This window comes from Hyaena hyaena, unplaced genomic scaffold (genome assembly GCF_003009895.1).
Source record: "Hyaena hyaena isolate Hyena2069 unplaced genomic scaffold, ASM300989v1 scaffold_831, whole genome shotgun sequence".
NCBI lineage: Eukaryota > Metazoa > Chordata > Mammalia > Carnivora > Hyaenidae > Hyaena > Hyaena hyaena.
In genome coordinates, this window is record NW_024081468.1 from 121,131 (window position 1) to 138,604 (window position 17,474).

Here is a 17,474-nt window from a genome sequence, read left to right on the forward strand (position 1 = left end):
CCCCTCCCCCCGCCCCGGCGGCCCCAGCCCCCCGCCCGGCCCGGCTCCGCGCCGCTCTCCCGCCCTCCTCCCTCCCTCCCTCCCGGCCGCGGAGCAGCATGGCGGAGCCCGGGCAGCGGCCGCGCGGCCGCCCGCCGCCCCTCTGAGCCCGGCTCTGGGGCAGCCGGGCGCCCCAGACCCGACCCCCGCCCCGCCGCGCCCGCCGCCGCACTTGTCCCACCGTGCGCCCCCTGGAGCGCCGCGCACCCCTGGGACCCTTGCGCGCCCGGCTCCCCGCGTAACTCGGGACCCCGCGCGCCCTGGGAGCCCGGTACCGCCCCGGGACCCCGCGCGCCCCTGGACCGCGACGCAGCGCCGGGACGTCGGCGCGCCCCAGGACCCGCGCGCTCTCAGAACCCGGGGCTCCGCCGACGGGGCTGCGCGCCTGGGGAGGAGGGGCCCCGCCCCAGAGGGTCCCCCTCTTCCAGCAGACGGAGCCCCGCCCCAGAGGGACCCCCGGGTCCGGCAGGGACACCCGGCCCCGCCCCAGAGGGTTCCCAGCATCCCGCCGCTGGAGCCCCGCGCCCCGGAGGAACCTCCGTGCCCAGCTGGGGGCTCCCCGCCCCGCTGAGAGGGCGCCGCCCGGGAGGGTCCCCGCGCCCCGCGGGCCCCGGCAGGATGCACGCCGCCCTGGCGGGGCCGCTGCTCGCCGTCCTCCTCGCCACCGCCCGCGCCCGCCCGCAGCCCCCGGACGGAGGACAGTGCCGGCCGCCCGGATCGGTGAGCGAGCGCCTGCCCGGCCACTCTCCCGGCCGCCCGGCCACTCCAGCCCGTGGGGACGAGGGTTTGGGGGTCCTGCCTTCCGCACCCACCTCCGCCCACCCGCTCCACCTCCGCCCGCCGGGCGCTGCCTCGGGCGCCCTTCCCTGCCTCCTGCCGCCCGGGCTCCAGCTCCGTGCCGGGAGCCGAGATGGGCGCTCCCTCTCCAGCTCCTTCTCCACACGCCGACGCTCTCGGTCTCTCCTCGACTCTCGGTCCTGCTCGGACGTTTCCTCCCTGTGCTCCCTGGACTCGCTTCTTTCTTACTTTATCCTGTCTTTCCCTTTCTGGTTGCTCTCTGCCCACCCCTGACTTTTTCTACCGTCCCTTGCCCTACTCTGCTCCGACTTACATCAGACCTTTCCGCTCTCCCATTCCCACTCTGTGCCCCTCGCAGGCAGGCTTCCCTCTCCCCTGCCCTTACACTCTGACCTAAAGCAAACTTTCTCCGTGGTGCTGGTTGCCACCTCTCTCTCCCTCTCCAGCCCAGGCCCCCCGCACCCGATCCCCCAACTGCCCCCATTTCACAAAAAGAGAGAAGATTCCAGAGGAGAGGAAAAGAAAGTGCCAGGACGCGCTGGCCTAATTCCTCCTTGGGGGCTGAATAATTACTGGTTCTCCTCACTTTCCTTCCCAACTACAGAATCCCTTGATTTCTCTCTGTATCCCTCCCTCAGAGTGTAAATTAATGCATGGAAAATAACCCTGAATTGGAGGCCAGGGACCAGGAAAAGCTTTTGTAGGGTCCTCACTCCCTGCCCAGTTAGCAGGGAGTTGGTCGACCTTGGGCAAGGTGCACCTCCGGTGTCCCGACTTGTGCAGGAACGGAGAGGTGGGTGGCGGACTGGCAGCTCAGGGCTAGTCTAGCCCCAGTATGCAGGGATTCACGATTTTTGGTTGTCCGGAAAATAAGGTGCTGCTCCCCCACCCACCCCTCACACACTTTCCATTCGTGCTAGGTAGAAGCAGGCAGGAAAATTTTGAGTTGACCTCAAGTTCGCAGGTGGTCAGTGGGCCATCCAGGGGCTTTCCTGGATGGAAAATGACTGCCTGAGAGAAATGATAGCCCCTTTCTCATGCCCCTTAACCCCAGTCCTCAGCTAGATCTGGAGAAAGGACCCCTTTCTGCATGCCCACTTTACCCCTACACACACTTCTGGGTCAGAGCTTTGGTCTGAGAAGATGCCAGAGGGTGGGGGCTGGAGCCCAGGTAGAGCGTTTTAGAGGAGGAGCCGGAAGCACCAGGATGTGTTACATTTCTTGGGATGTATTCTAGGGAATCTTCTGCTCCCACATCAGGGCCTGGAGACTTTATCTCGCCTGCAGCTTGTAAAGTGCTTTCTCATCTGCGGTGGAGCAGAGTAGCCAACACCCCAGACCTGCCCTCCAACGAGAAAACTGTAGAGAAAACTGTATCCACCCCGTTGAATGGGAAGTAGCTGTTTAAATAGGTGTGCTATTTTTAATAGGTGTTCTGCTTTCAAAGTGCTCTTGGCATGTATCTTCTAATGGCTGGGTTTAAAAGTTATATGACTTCCTCCCTTCTTGCCAGAGCAGGACTCTTGCCCCCCCCCCCCCCCCCCCCATACAGCACCACCGGTGACGGTTTGGCTTGGCCGAGCATGAATATTCTCAGGTGCTGTGGCAGTCCTTGGCACTCCGAGAGGGAAAGCGAACAGTAATGAGAGTTTCCTTCGTAGCCTACTTCCTCTGTGCCTGGTGCTGCTCCAGGCTGACTCACGTATACTGTGTCTTTTCATCCTCCCCTGAGGTAGCTGCTCTCAACCCCATTTCACAGATGGGGAAACTGAGTCAGTGAGAAGTGGAACAGCGTGCTTAAGATTATCCAGCTAAGACAGGATTTGAATCTGGGTCTTCCAGCTTCCACAGCCCTTGCTCTGTCCCCTGGCCCCATGTAGGCCTCTGCCTTCCACCCCACCTCCACCTGCGTCTGTCTCTGCTACCCCTGGTTTACTCCCTGGCCTTCAGCCTCACTGCCTGCCTTCTCCTTCCCCTCATCCCCTGCAGCAGAGGGAGCTCAACTCTTTCCTGTGGACCATTCGGCGTGACCCCCCGGCCTACCTGTTTGGCACCATCCACGTCCCCTACACCCGCGTCTGGGACTTCATCCCGGACAACTCCAAGGCAGCCTTCCAGGCCAGCGCTCGCGTCTACTTCGAGCTGGACCTGACGGACCCCTACACCATCTCGGCCCTGGCCAGCTGCCAGCTGCTGCCGCACGGGGAGAACCTTCAGGACGTGCTGCCGCGGGAGCTCTACTGGCGCCTGAAGCGCCACCTGGACTACGTGAAGCTGATGATGCCCTCGTGGATGACGCCGGCGCAGCGGGGCAAGGGGCTGTACGCGGACTACCTGTTCAATGCCATCGCCGGCAACTGGGAGCGCAAGAGGCCCGTGTGGGTGATGCTCATGGTGAACTCGCTCACCGAGACGGACGTGCGCTCCCGGGGCGTGCCCGTGCTGGACCTCTACCTGGCCCAGCAGGCCGAGAAGATGAGGAAGAGCACTGGGGCCGTGGAGCGGGTGGAGGAGCAGTGCCACCCACTTAATGGGCTCAACTTCTCCCAGGTAGGCGCGTGGCTTTCCGCGGCCCCCAGCAGCGGACAGCCCCTATGTCCCCCTCGCCGGTCACCTTCCTCCTGCCGCAGCCGGAGCCCTGGCCTTCTTCCGGAGGGAGAGGCTCTTTCGGGCTGCAAGGCAGCTCTCTGGCTGCTTTCGGGGTGGGTTGAGGGCAAACTGGTGTGTGCTCGAATTAGGGGTGAGGGTTTGGGTGTTTGCTTCTATGTCAGTGGTGCTCCCTGTTGGGGATATCCACTCCCCACTTGCTGTGCTCGCCCGAGCAGAAAGAATTTTCCTGGGAACATCAGAGTGAGGAAAACAAAAAAAGGGAGTTACAGGTTTGTGGCTGGCTTTCCCGAGGCCCCGGGGGTTCTAGAACGGGAGGCTGTCCTGAAGCTGTTGTGTGGACACCCCCCTCCCCATCCCGGGCAGCAGCGTGTGTGTACAGAGGACGCAGGGAGTCACAGTTCCTGTGGCTTCGTGGGCAGGGGCGGGGCAGTGGACCTGTGGGACTCCGGCTTGTTGCTGTTGAAGGTTAACACCGCTGAGCTGCCCGGGCCTTTGTGTTGCTCCAGGTGACCCTCGGACCTCCTCCCTAGGCCTGGAGGAAGTCAACAAGGATAGTTTTGGGGTTAATAATTTCAGAGAAATGTGTTCACTTAAAGGTTGACAGTTCTGATTTCTGGACCTCAAGCATGGAGGCAGGGAGAAGGGAAGAGCTTAGGAGGTTTAAAGTCTCTGGCTGCCAGAGACCTGATCCAGCAAAATGTCACGAAAAGCCCCATCTCCATGGGCAGAGGTCACATGCAACTCACTGGCCCCAAACTCAACTCTGAGACCCTGGGAACAATGAGTTCACATCTGTGCCTTGAGAACGGGCTGTCAGTCGTGGGATCGGGAATCCGAGTCAGGGCCGGTGGCTTCTGCGAGGAGGCCCCCGAACGGGGCGTGGGCCAATGCCCTGGGTGAGGTGTGGCTCCCAAGACGTGCCCCTCCGGTAAGGGGACAGCCTCGTAAGTTGGCCAGGCCAGAAACTCCACCACTGGGACCAGACCTGCTCGCTGCTCCCAAGATGTTGCAGACTCTTCACCAGGGAAACAGCGGCAGAAACTGATCCCCCTTTGGAGATCTTCTGGCCTTTGTTTTTCCAGGGGAAATGCAATATTGTCCCCGGGGAGGTAAGAAGCCAGATTGATTTGCCGGCCAAATGAAAGGCGGGTTTGTCGGTTCCCCTGCTGGCTCTCCCATAATTGTGGAGTCCTTACCCAGAGGGCCCCGGTGGCAGGAATATTGGGGCAGTTAGTCACGCCCCGCAGGGTTCTGACGACGCCTGACTCCTTCTCCACGGGGGAAAATCCTGTGCATTCTCTGGCCCGGGCGCTGAATGCTCTGAACACACCGCTCTCTCCCTCTGAAGTGACTTTTCCCTTGCCAGCCTCGGGAGCTGATATTATCTGTGTAGGGCTCCCTAGCGCTCACCGCCCATCTCATTTTGGAGGCAGGTTTGTGGGAGGCCTCTCCGTTCAGAGACTTCACGTCTGGCCTGGATATCTTTTTTAGGCCGGGGAGGTGGGGCGTCCAGCATCACCGTCCGCACCCTCTTTGTACCCGACCACAGAGGAATCTGAGGAGAGCTGGAGCGAGCACACAAGCCCTCTGGTTGAACAGCCCCTGGCTTTAATCTGTCTCTCTTAAAACAGCAAAACTATCTTTCTTCGGCGTCTGGAAACACTGCTGCTCGACCTAGTGACGGCTTTGGGTAGGTTGAAAACATTTGCTGGAAAGCGTGTGAAGTTATGTTTTAGGAAAAGTTCCTGAGAGCCATTTATCGGCCAGCAAGGAGCCTGCTGACAGTCTCCAAAGCCCATGTTTGAAGATCAAACGGACTCAAATCTCTGGTTTCAGAAATGTGCGCACCCCGTCACCAGCCTGGGCCCGCTCTTAAAATTGTTCTTGGGTCCGGCTCCTTAAGAGGGCTGCAGGAGGCAAGTCCAGAACAAAAGAGAGCAGGGCTCCTCCTGGTTCCCTAATCTGTATACCCTTCACCACCTGCCAGAGCGTCCGACCCCGCCAATTTGTCCTGTTATCATTTTGGAGCGAGGTGATGAAATCTCTCCTCCATCCCCGTGGGCAGCTGTGGGCTAACTGGGAAAGGAGGGATTCCAGAGCCTGGGCGGGTGGGGTGTGAAGGGTCCTCAACCCCAAAGTCAGAAACGAACAGCCTTCTCAGTAAAATCGTATGTGCGTGTGCACAGTTTGATATGAACATCTGTGATGCATTATTGTACCGAAATATCTGTTAAGTGCATCAGATTTTTATTTTTTCTTTCCTCTCAGCATTACTGTTATTGCAAAATATTTGGTGGGGGGGGGGGCGGACAATGAGAGAGGAAGGCGGGAAAAAGAAACCTTAAAAGAGAGAGCCTTTTTGTGAAGTGCTGGGATTTTAGTTTTAATTTTAGTATTTCTCAAATTTTTATATTTTCTTCTAGGCAGAAATACCACATTTTCCCTTGCTAAGTGAAGAAAGAATGCGTACATTTTAAGACTCCATGGGTGGGAGGAGCCCCTGAAAAAGTCTCTGGTCTCTGATTTCCGTATAAATGGAGAGTACAGGACCCAGCATCAACATGGGCTTGCACTGTGACCTTGGGCAAGTCAGTTCCCCCCTCTAGGCCTTGTTTTTCCTGTCTGTGAACTGAGACGCCAGGATTAGGTCATTATTCAGACCCCTTCCAGTCCTGACATTTCATGGGACAGTTATAATCAATTCCACGTGCCAGGCACCCTGCACATAGGAGGCCTGCTTTTCCATTTTGTCGGATGCTCTCTCAGGTGAGCATTCAGAAAGGCTGGATGACTTGCCCAAGGTCATGTGGCTCATTAGGGACAGACACTCTACCTGCCCTTAAATGAAGTATTCTGTTTCCTGCTGCCCCATGTTGACCAGGTAATTTGTATCCTACGATTCTTCCTGCAGTCCTTTCTGCGGTTTCTCTCTCCCCTTTAGGAGCCCAGGGCTTAAAATTTTACTTCTTGGGGAATTTATAATCACAGAGAAAGTATTTCCTTTGGCTATGGGGCTGGCGAAGGATGGTAAAGACCCTGATGTGTGACAGACAGCACACGTAGTGGCTGAGAGATAGCAGACTTACCTGCTCTGCATCTAAAGCCAATGACTTGTGTATACCTTTGTGTTTTCCTGTCTATAAAGTGGGGCAGTGGTGAGCAGCCTTTCACAACTAAGCTGGTTTTGTGAGGATATGAGGAGACACTCCTTGTAGGAGGTCGTAGAGAGTATAAAAGGGCTACGTCGCTGTAGGTTCTGTGCTTAGAAAACAGTTCAGGCCGGCTCTGGGACAGGGGGAGAGGAAGGCTGGAGAGGGAGGCTTCGTGGGAAGCCTCATCTCTGCTCCGTTGGCACCTTTTCCCCGTCAGCTGTGTCTGCTGTCCATCCTTCAGGGTGAGGGGGTGGCGGCCCCTGTCCTCAGGGACCTGGGGATGCCTGAGCCTGGAGCCCAGATCTCGTGACAATCTTGGGACCTGCAGACTTCAATCGGCTCTGTTGGCTGCCTCCCGGGACGGGCACTGGCTGCCACTAAGCGGCAGGGCTGATTAGGAGCCTCCCTGGTCCCTCTAGGGGGCGGCAGCCCTCCCCCACCCAGAACAGTGGAGGCGCTGGATGAGAATGCCTTGAAGTCCTGTAATTCCTGAGGCGTAACATAGCAAGGACGGTGCCATTCTGTACTTTGCCGCGTTTTAGCAAACATGCCGACATTAGCCCCCCTCCGTGTGTGTAAGGCTTGAGCACTGGGCACCGCTGCCGAGAGCGTCCAGAATGTTTGTGAAATACTGCAGCCCCCTCACTGGGGACTTAGAAACCACAAAACCGTCACTGATTGAGCTCTGTCTCCGCACAGGGCACTGCATAAAACCACACACGTACCTCACCTTTAATCCTCACAGAGATGTGACAAGTCAAATCATTATATCTCTATTACAGGCAATAAAAAAGTTGTCACATGGCTGTGATTACACAGCTAAGCCGGTGGAATCAGGATTCCAACTCAGGTGTGTCTGACGCTGAAGCCCAAGCTTTTCAGGCATCTGAAAGATGAATTCATTTTTGTTCTCAATAGTGAGATGACATCTGGTGATGTGTGTGTGTGTGTGTGTGTGTGTGTGTGTGTGTGTGTTGGAGTTGGGGGAGATCATCATATTTTGCTAAAAATATGAAATGAAGTAAAACATGATAGAGATCATTGAAAAGTGCTGAAACTGATTTGGCTTGTAAGTTGGATCTGAAGGTGATTCTAAAATAGGAGTTTCCAAAGACATTCTGGGTACCAGTTGCTTCCTTGGTATGAGCTTTCCAAGGGATATTTGTGAAGACGGGCCCCTAACACTGGCTAAGCCAACACAGCTAAATAAAGCCTCATCTCCTTGTAGTCAGAGTACCTGTATATATACGCTGAGGGGCCAGCACATATTAATTGGTGCTCAGTAAATATTCGGGGAATGAATGAATGGTCAGAAACCACCATATGACCATCCCTGTTTCCCTTCTGCCATCCAGCACTGTGGAATGAATGAATGAATGAGCGAACGAATGAATGAATGAATGGAGACTATATAAGCCACAGTGAAGAACCTCCTCCTTGAACTTTAATAGCCCTGTGCATTCCTACAGGGACACAAAATGTCGACATCAAGTAGGTAGTTCACATACAAAGCAGACCCTGGCCCTGACCTTAGTCCTACCTTACCTGTGACTCTGGGCTAGTCCTTACCTTCTCTGGGCCTCGACTGCTCCCTCTGTCGCTTGAGTGTTAGCTGGATGATTTCCAGGGTCGGCCCAGTTCTGACCTCTGTGGTGCTCATCTGTGACCCCCATATCTTAAAGGCCCTTGGCCACCCTAAGATTTCGAGCCTGGGAGTGGCTGACAGTTTAGTCTTCAGCAGGCCGCTGCCAATCGTCGCGAATTCTCTGGAAGTCTGTTGGTTCCAGGGGGTGATCCTGCTGCCTCGCCCTGCCAGTCTGCAGAGCAGAGAGCCCAGCCTGCCCTGGCACAGCCCCTGGACACCTGCCTAGCCTTGGAGCCTCTGCTTCATTAAGGTTCCTTTCCCTCCCTCCCTTCCTCCTTCAGCCAGCGTGCCTTACTGTGCTGGGCCAGTGCGAGGCTGGGGGCAGGCCTGGCGGTGGCCTAGTTTTACCTGCAGAGGGTTCACTGCCCTGCCAGGAAGAGTGGGTATTATTAGTCCTGTCTTACAGCCATAGCAGCCGAGGCTTGGAGCACCTGCGCGTTAGCCTCTCACCCCACATGGAGACTCTGTCCTTCCTTTCTTTTCCCGTTGTATGCTGCCATCTTTCAGAACCCGGCTCTCATTTCCTATCCTCCAGGAATGGCCATTCTCAAGCCCTCCCACCCTCCCTGGGCCTCCATGGCAGCCACAGCAGCACCCATGATGGCCCCGGGAGCCCACAGCACTGGTCCCTACTCATGGCCTCCTGTCAGATCTACATGCCCTCCCCAGGGTGAAGGGAACAGGCACCTCCCCAGGCGTCAGGACCATGGCGAGCCCTCTTCTCCCCAGAAGTCCACACCAGAGAGTGCAAACCCCTCAGTCAATATCGGATCAGGGCAAGCTGGCCTAGTCTGCACCATGGAACTCCAGATCCTAGAATGAGAAACTAGGTTCTTCTGGCCCCGCCTCCACCCAGTGCATCCCTGTGTCTCCCACAGGAGCCCTGTGGTTGGGAGCCTTTAGGCAAATGTGTGTCGCATGGTATGGAAGACCCTCTGGGGACCCCCTACCATTGACCCCTAGGCATGTGTATTCTCAGATTCTTTGTGTGCAAGGAGAGCTGCTTGCAAAGAGCCCCTGCTGGCTCGGAGGGCTCTGTTCGCTCCCTCTGACCTGGTTAACTCAGACTTTAATATTGAATATATTTTCCCAGAATATGGGGGAGGAAAACAAACTCAGAAGCAGACACACAGGATGGCTTAGGTACGGCCATCAAAGGACAGGGAGGCCATAAAGCCAGAGGTGACCACGATGTCATGAGATAGTCTAGTCTCAGAATCAGAAGCTCACAGCATGAAGTCTTCCACAATCTTCGAATCATGAGCCAGGAAGCAGAGGCTCAGGGAATCTAAGAATGGTGAAATCTTAGAACATTAGGCTCAGAGGCATTTTTCGACTCGAAGAATCTTCACATCATGAAATCCTAGCCTCTTAGCTTTGAAGAATTTTCAGCTCATAGACACAGACTTTTAAAATCTTAGAGTTGGAAGGGACCAGTCCTCGAGAATTCCAAAAAGCCCCATCGGCAAACACATTGATCTGCCTCCTACGGCCGGCCAGCCCATCTCAGGCCAAAGGGAGCAAGCCGGAGCGGGGAAGTACTTTGTGACGGAGATAAAAATGGGAGTGTGCCTTTGTTAATAGTTCCCATTTGGACGTCTCTCAAAGCCAGGAAGAGGTCGCCCGGTAATGCAGCTTTCCGCGGGAGGAAACTGAAGAATGTGAGGAGTGCCACGGCTGGCCTGCCAGCCGAGTCGCCGCTCTTCCCTCCTGGACTTTGCCTCTAAGTAGTATCCACTTCACTCCTTTCATCCCCCATCACCGGCTCTCTGTCCGCCTACTTAATCCACCGGCAGCTGGTGGCCCAGCCCTTGGCTGTGCTCGATGGCTGCCAAGCCGTCTCGCCGAGCAGCTCCTCCAGGATCCATTTAAATCTGCGCAGTGTATCCGCTGGAACACAAAACTGTTGCCCCGAGCTTGGAAACGCTGTTGCTTTGCTGAGCCCCCTCCCTCTCCAGGAATTTCCTCCCTTTCTCTTCTATTTCTGAATCCTAGGAGATTTCCAAGGCTCAGCTCAAAGCTGTGCCTCCTCCAGGAAGTCTTCCCAGAATGCTCCTAAATCTAATCCTTCTGGAAAGACTTGGTCCCTGCCTCCCCTGATGGCCCAGCCACGTATGTTCTTTCCCTCTGTGAATTTTTTTATGGTGTTTTATTATATTTCTTTCAGTGCTTCTATGTTTTACTTGATATTATAAATATTACTGAGACAGCCTTTTATTTTCTTTCCTAATAGACCCCAATTCAAAATCTATCTCCAGAAATGCTCACAACGGATTACAAAATTAGGCAGAACGTGCTCCAGTTTTAAATTGGGGCTTTGTGATGTATTCTGTGGCTGGGGTGTTGGCAACTCTGGATGCTAGAAAGGGGGTGTGTCTTGGCCTCTGTATGCGCAGAAAGCCCTCACACTTCCTACCTGCCATCACGGCAGGTGAGTGCACTGTTGCTGGCCCGTTTGGGCAGGACTCTGTGACATCCATGGGCCCTCCTGGATTTCTCTCTCTGTGCTGGAACACTTGGGTGTCTTCTCTTCCTCATCTGTTACTTGCAAACAAAGGCCTCTTTTTCCCTCTTCTTTACTACCCAGAGCACACGTGAGCCTCTGCAGGCTCACCACCTCCCACTTTATTTTCATTTCAGCATGTTTAATTTTGCCCCCGACTTGCTACTTTGGTTTTGGGCCCCAATGATGCTGACCTGTTCTAGTTCTTCTCTCTGCTCCCCTCCCTTCCTCCCTCCCTTCCTCCCCCACAATCCTTGGTCATGCCTCTGTGCATTTCCTTGTGCTAGTCCCTACCTGAGAGCAATTTCCAGTTTTTACTGTTTGGCTAACTTACACTGCCCTGGAGTGGTAAGGATTTCTGAGGGCAGTCATTTTAACAGCCTGGACTCCTCAAATGTGCCTGTGGAGCCAGACTTTGATCCTTGGTCACCAGATTGGACTGTACCCTATGAGCAGATGCTGCCTGATCAGAACTCAGCAGTTTGAATGCAGGTGCAGTGATGGAATTAGCTTTCAGCATTGCAGGTCTGTCTGTATTTATTTTATTTGTTTGTTTGTTTGTTTATTTATTTATTATTGAGGTATAATTGACATCACATTCAGGTATACAATGTACTGATTCAATATTTGTATATATTGCAAAATGGCACTGTGTTTTAAAAGAATTGATGGGTGTCTTAATCTGCTGACTGTTGTAATAACAAGCTACCATACGTAGACTGAGCAGCTCAAACAACAGAAATTTACTTTCCGACAGTTCTGGAGGCTGAGGTCTGAGATTGGGGTGGAAAGGTGGAAGGAGTATGAGCAAGAGAGAGATGAGTTGAGTTGAAAGTGGGAAAGAGCTAGTCAGGAGGACCCCACCTTTACGACCTCTTCTAAACCCAATTATATCATAAAATCTCTATCTCCAAATACTATCATTGTGACACTTAGGGCTCTAACATTTGAATTGCGGGTGAGGGGGACACATTCAGTCTATAACAGTGGGTGAGTTGCACCTGGCCCCCCCTGACTACCCTTGAAGAGAGCCAGGTCACCAGACCAGGTCTGTGCAAGTCAGAGCCCTGGGCCATCGCTGGGCGACAGCCTGGGACCTTAGACCAGGCAGTGTCTGTGGCAGACGCACTGCTGCTGGAGTCCCCTAACTAGGCAAAGGTTGTTTCCCTGCGGGAGTCTGCCAGCTTTCAGATCGGTGCCTGACCACCACCTCCCTCCCCAGCAGGTGGTGCAAATACCCCCCTGCCCTTCGTACTGAGACCTTGTCACCCTTTATTCTCAGGGTTCATTCTTTTCTTCCCATTGGTCAGGAAAGGTAGGGGGAAGCATTAAAATTTACTTTTCATTTGCTCTTAAATTGTGAGCCTGTGCTTTTTTGTGTAAAAGCTTTCTCCCCATTTCCCTCATTCAGAGGAACATCCTGGTCTGATTCTACCTTTAGAAACAAGAATTAGTCTTTACTTACATGGTGCACACTTGGCTCAGGAACCCCCTCCACTGCAAAGCTCCGGGGCTTTGGCCCGGGACAGCTCAGGGCTCCTTCAGGGTCCAGGATCACTGCACTTCTTGGGAGTGTCACTAACCTTGGACTAGTTACATGACCTTTCTGTGCCTCCCTCTCCACATCAGGCAACTTCATCCATCTGCTGTGAGGATTTATTAATTGGTGTAAAGCACAGTAACAGACACAAAAACTGTACTCTGTAAACACTAGCTCATACTAATTATTGGATTTTTAAATTAACATCATTACACAATCTTTCAAGAAATGCTTTGTAGTTCCCGCTTTGTGCCGGACATGGGGGTATATGCTGGAGATGGAAATGTGAGCAAGAATGATGATGCTGTCCCCCCTCCCTCCCTCTTCCCCCCCACTCCCCTTGCTTTCTGAGTGGGGAGGAGGTGTAGGGGGAGGAGGAAGTTCAGGGAGGCCAGGACACGTAAGGAGGTGTGTGTGGGGAGCCCGCAGGATGGGCACTTCTCAGTCCTGGGCAGATCTGGGAAGACTTCCTGGAGGAGTCCAAATCTGAAGGAGTAGAAGTCAGCAGGCCAGTGCTATGGGGGCGCTAGGCTCTGGAGATGGCGGGCCCTACACCAGGGGCCAGAGGTGGCTGGGCTGTCTGGGACTGTCTGCAGTGCCGAGTGGCCATTATGCATGGGCCGCGGTGACAGGAAGCCGAGTGAAACAGCCTGGGAGCCGCAGCCCGGGGCCCCTCCGGGCGGAACTCAGGACCCAGTTGGGCCTTAGGCGAGGTGGGTGCGCTTAGCCCGGGCCCCGCGGCCACCGCTTGGGACAGATTCTTGGAGCGCAAGTGCCCGGTTCCTAAAGGCGTGGCGCTTGGGAAGGGCCGTTGAGGGTGGGTTGGGGCGCCACTCCGCCCGCCCCTGCACCTGCCAGCGGGCTCCCCCCGTCCCCCCCGCAGCGGGCAGCACCCGCACCTCCTCGGGGCGAGCAGCGCCCGCCCCCTACCCGGGAAGCTTCAGGGCGAAGATAAAAGGCAAGGCCTTTTTTCTTTCTGCTTCTTCTGTTTAAGGGACTTACCTGCTTCCTCCCTATTAAGGTTATTTAAAGCTTCCTGGCCAGTGTTATCTCCTGGGGACTTAATGCGCCTCTAGGCCGTTCGTAATTCAAATCTCTGTCCCATTTTAAAGCCCTTTTTGAAAAGGAAGATGCGGCAGAGAAAGCCTTTTGGAAATCTCTCTGGCTCAGCCTTTTAGCCGTAGTACACAGGGTTTTCATTTCTTGAACTGCTCAGCCTTGAGGTTGAGACAAGACAAAAGCATCGTTGGCACTGGTAATTCCAACCATTTGCGCCGAGCTTTGCGATTTCAAGTCTTTTACCTGCATTACCGCCCGCTCTCCCCTCCCCCACTAGGACACCTATCAGGGGCTTACTTCAGTTTTCCATCCCCGCCTCTGATTTTGGACTTCCAGCGCTCCCCTCCCCCTCCATCTCCAGCTGGGTGGCTATAAGCATCCACTGGCTTAGGAGACATTTTCCAGCACCAGACACTCTACTGGGGCTGAGAACAGCTTGAAGCACTGTAGATTGGTCACAGAAGGGTAAACCAAGACACTTCAGGACCTCAGTGGTAATGACACTTGGTCATTGTGCTTGACCTTGACTGGGATGTTTCTTTGACCCAGCCTGACATAGCGCCCAGGTTTAGGCCTGCTGGTGATTTTATGATTCTGCTTCCAGTCGGTATAGTTTTGGCCGGATGGTGGGTGAGAAAGGAATGCTGGATTCCTGATGGAGATCTTGCAGGCTGAACACGCTCAGGGCCCTGGAGGCAGGAGTAGAAAAAGCCCTGCGGGGAAGGAGACCATTAAGCAAAAGCGCCCTGGGACAGGAACCTGCAGAGGGTATGAAGAGAAAAGCTTTCCACTCCTCCCTCCATTGACTTTTTCCTTCCTTTTCCTAATCAAGATCCCAAGAGAGCCATTGTTATTTAGTGCCTGTTATGTGCAGGGCCTCTGGTTTATCACAGTAAATTCCTAAAGCAATCCTGAAAGGCAGCTATTATTTTCTCCATTTTGAGGAAATTGAGGCTAAGTACTTTGTGCGAAATTGCAAAGCCAGGATTTCCACTTCTGTCTTCTGATAGATGAACAGAGAGACTGGACTGGAGCTGGAATTCCCACTCCATTACTTTGGCTAGATGACCGGGGTGTGTTTTCACATCTGAAAAGATGGATTTCACAGTATTGCCCGCCCACCCAGTGTGTTGAGAAGAGTAAATGAGGTAATGCCTCTAAACCACCTAGCTGAGTGCCTGGCACCCAGTAGGAGGTGATGCACATTCGCTGGGGAGGTTGAAGTCGTGGTCATTTTAATTATTGTGATTGGCTCATTTTCACACTGTTTGTGTCTTGAGGTGAAACCCATCCCATAGAGAAGACGGTTCTAGATCCCTTAGTCTCCCAGGCACGGAGCAGGGATGCGTATGCTTTGCTGACCTGATTGGAACCGTGTGACCCGACCACCCAGAGCGGGATCATTTTTTTGCTGACCATCTGTGGTGTGTAATGTCTGACTGTACTCTTTCTGGGTTGGCTTCCCTGTGATCTCTCACTGTTCCCCGGAGTGAGGACACATCAAAAGGAGGAATCTAAACGTTTAGGCTGGAGACCTGGGCTCCAAGCCCACTGCCGCTGGTTACATCCAGGACCTAGGGAGATCCCCTGCCTGAGGGTCCTTTCCCTCTGTTGTGAATGGGTTGAAGATTATTAGCAGCAACTCAAGAGTCATGGGGAGAATCACGAGATCCATCCTGGGAAGGACTTTATTAGCCCCGAAGTGCTCTGTGTTCTTAGTAGTACTCAGGGTGCAGGTGTTTTTCCTCTTTCTCCCAAAGAGAAGTACAGGTTTCTCCTGCTGTCCAGCAGTGGAGAGTTCCTGCGGTGTAAAGCAAAGAAGCAATGACCGTTAATTTATATGGAAAAGTTTGTGACCATTCCCAAACTCAGAAAATAACCTCTCAAGCTTTTCTGATACCTTAGGACACATCTTGCTAATGGGTGCACGAAATAAACCGACACAAAGCACCGATGCTCACAGACACAGTGTGAAGCGATGATGGCATGAGAGCTCACTGCCTCTCTGCTGGCTCGCTGCAAAACACACTGCATGCTATTTTCTCTTGTTGCCCCTTTTCATAAAGAAATCCTCTTTGGATTTCTTTTGGTTGGTGAAAAAGGTACTAATGTAGGTCTTTTGTAAAAGCGAAGTGGCATACAGCGGATTTTCAGGAAGCAAGGGAAATACTTAGCTAATTGATTTAGTTATTATGAAACTGTTCACCCGTTCATCCATTCCTTCATTTGTTTGTTGGACAAGCACTGCTGGGAACAACAGTGTGCCAGGCTCAGGTTCAGGCTCTGGGGTTCGGAGATGAATGTGGGGCTGCTGGGGAAGGGGGGCAGTTGAGGAGACATGAGGAGAGAGGTGCCTCAGTGCCGAGTGCCACGAATGTGTCTGAGACCTTGACAGGCACTGCTTCATCTAACCCTCGCAGCTGTCTCTCAGGTTGTATTTTGTTCCAGCCCCATTTTGCAGGTGAGGAAACTGAGACCCAGACAGGTTAATTCATTTGCCTGTAGTAACCCAGCCAGTGGATGGAAGATCTAGAATTCAAACCCAGGAAATCTGGCTTCAGAGCCTGTGCTCTCAACCTCTCTGCATCTAATGAAAAGGAACTGGAGTGTGATAGTGGGGGGGGGGGAGTGGGGGGCTCTTCTGAGACTAGAGGTATAAAAGGTTGGCGGGAGGGGCAGGGAGTTAAGACTTCTACTCTGGGAAGAGAGGGTGAGTTGATCAGTGTTGTCCGAGGACCTACGGGGAGGAGAGAGACTGTGCTGAGGGCTGAGAGCAGATGACGTTGGCAGGTGAGGGGATGGCAGTGCAGGGCCCAACAGAAGAAGAAGCTGTATATTTGTGACATCACCCATGTGTGGGCCGCTTCTCTGTGGGGCTCCCTAGTGGGGGTGGGGGAGCGGGAGATGTGAGAGGGCTGCCCCAGCCCCCAGCCCTGTGGGGTCCCCGTTCAATGTGTGACAGTAGCTAGACAGCGTGTCAGCTCCTACCTGTGTGTCATTGTTGAGCACTGACCCTAAGCCTCCACCCCCTGGTGGCGGGCCTTTGCAGGGGCTTGGGTACTCGGAGGCCCTACAGATGCTACCAGGTTGGAGGAGACTGCGTCCTTGCTGTCTAGGAACTGTCTTGCTGAAGATGCTCATGTGTAGATGGCAGACAGACCCCTCCTTCCCAGTACCCAGCTTGGCTTTAGCGTAGCGCCCCCTGAGCTCAGTGTTGAAGGACAGATGAGCATTCCCGGGTTCAGGAGGAGCAGCATGTAGGGGCTGGGGTTGATGGTGCTGTTGATCCCCACTGAGGGACTGTCCTCATTTGCATGTGGAAAATGTCTACAGGAGGCGTGGGAGACCAGGGAACTGGCTGCAGAGGCTCACAGGCCACCTCATGGAGGCCTCACCAACCAGTTAAGACATTGGGGCTTGACCCAGGCTGTGTTGGGAGCCACTGTCCCCGGTCCCATAGTTTGCAATTCATTCATCCATCAGATGGGAGCATCTCACCCAGGCCTGCCGAAAATTCTCAAGCCCCTTGGCTTGAGGAAGGAGCGACCGTGTGAGGTTCCTTCCTCTCATCGGATCCAGGATGTTCTCACCGCTGGGCCACAGGAGGACTTTCAGCCACTGGAATAGGAACTTAGAGGTGTTTTCTCTTAGCACTAGGTCCTGAAAGTAGTCTGGCAGCTGAAGAAGACCAGCTGTAGCTATATATTACAGGATCTTTCGTGGGGGAGCCGGAGATCCTGACTGCCATTTCTAGAGTACTTACTGTAGGACAGCATGTCCCCCCGCATTTCATGTGACCCTTTTAATGGCTGCCTTGGGGGGGTCCACCTGTTCCCCAGGGGTGGGGTGAGGCAGGTGGTTCCTGAATGCTCCCCAAGCGGAAGTGGGGGATGGAGGGATCTGTGGTCTATGCATGGCCCTTAAATAGTGAGAGCACTGGAGTACGAGTCCAGCAGCATGAGCCCGGGCAGCTCCCTCCCCTCACAGGCAGCCCTTAGCGGGCATGAGAGAGCTTGGTAAACCATAAACCGCATCCCCGCAGTGGCAAAGTCAGAGCCACTTTCTAAACCAGCTCTGACCTCCCTGGGAAAGGGCATTTTTTATTTTATTGTCTCTTATATATTTATA

General features: G+C 54.1%; 1 protein-coding gene across 1 annotated transcript in view; it reads left to right on the plus strand.

The window, feature by feature from the left end:
- The first annotated feature begins 403 nt into the window (after positions 1–403).
- TRABD2B (TraB domain containing 2B) overlaps positions 404–17,474 on the plus strand; it is a 210,195-nt gene continuing 193,124 nt past the window's right edge. Inside the window, exons 1-2 of the mRNA XM_039219772.1 lie at positions 404–759; positions 2,827–3,387. Of these exons, the coding sequence (XP_039075703.1) occupies positions 658–759; positions 2,827–3,387 (663 nt within the window). The 5' untranslated portion in view covers positions 404–657. The remainder of the gene's footprint in view (positions 760–2,826; positions 3,388–17,474) is intronic.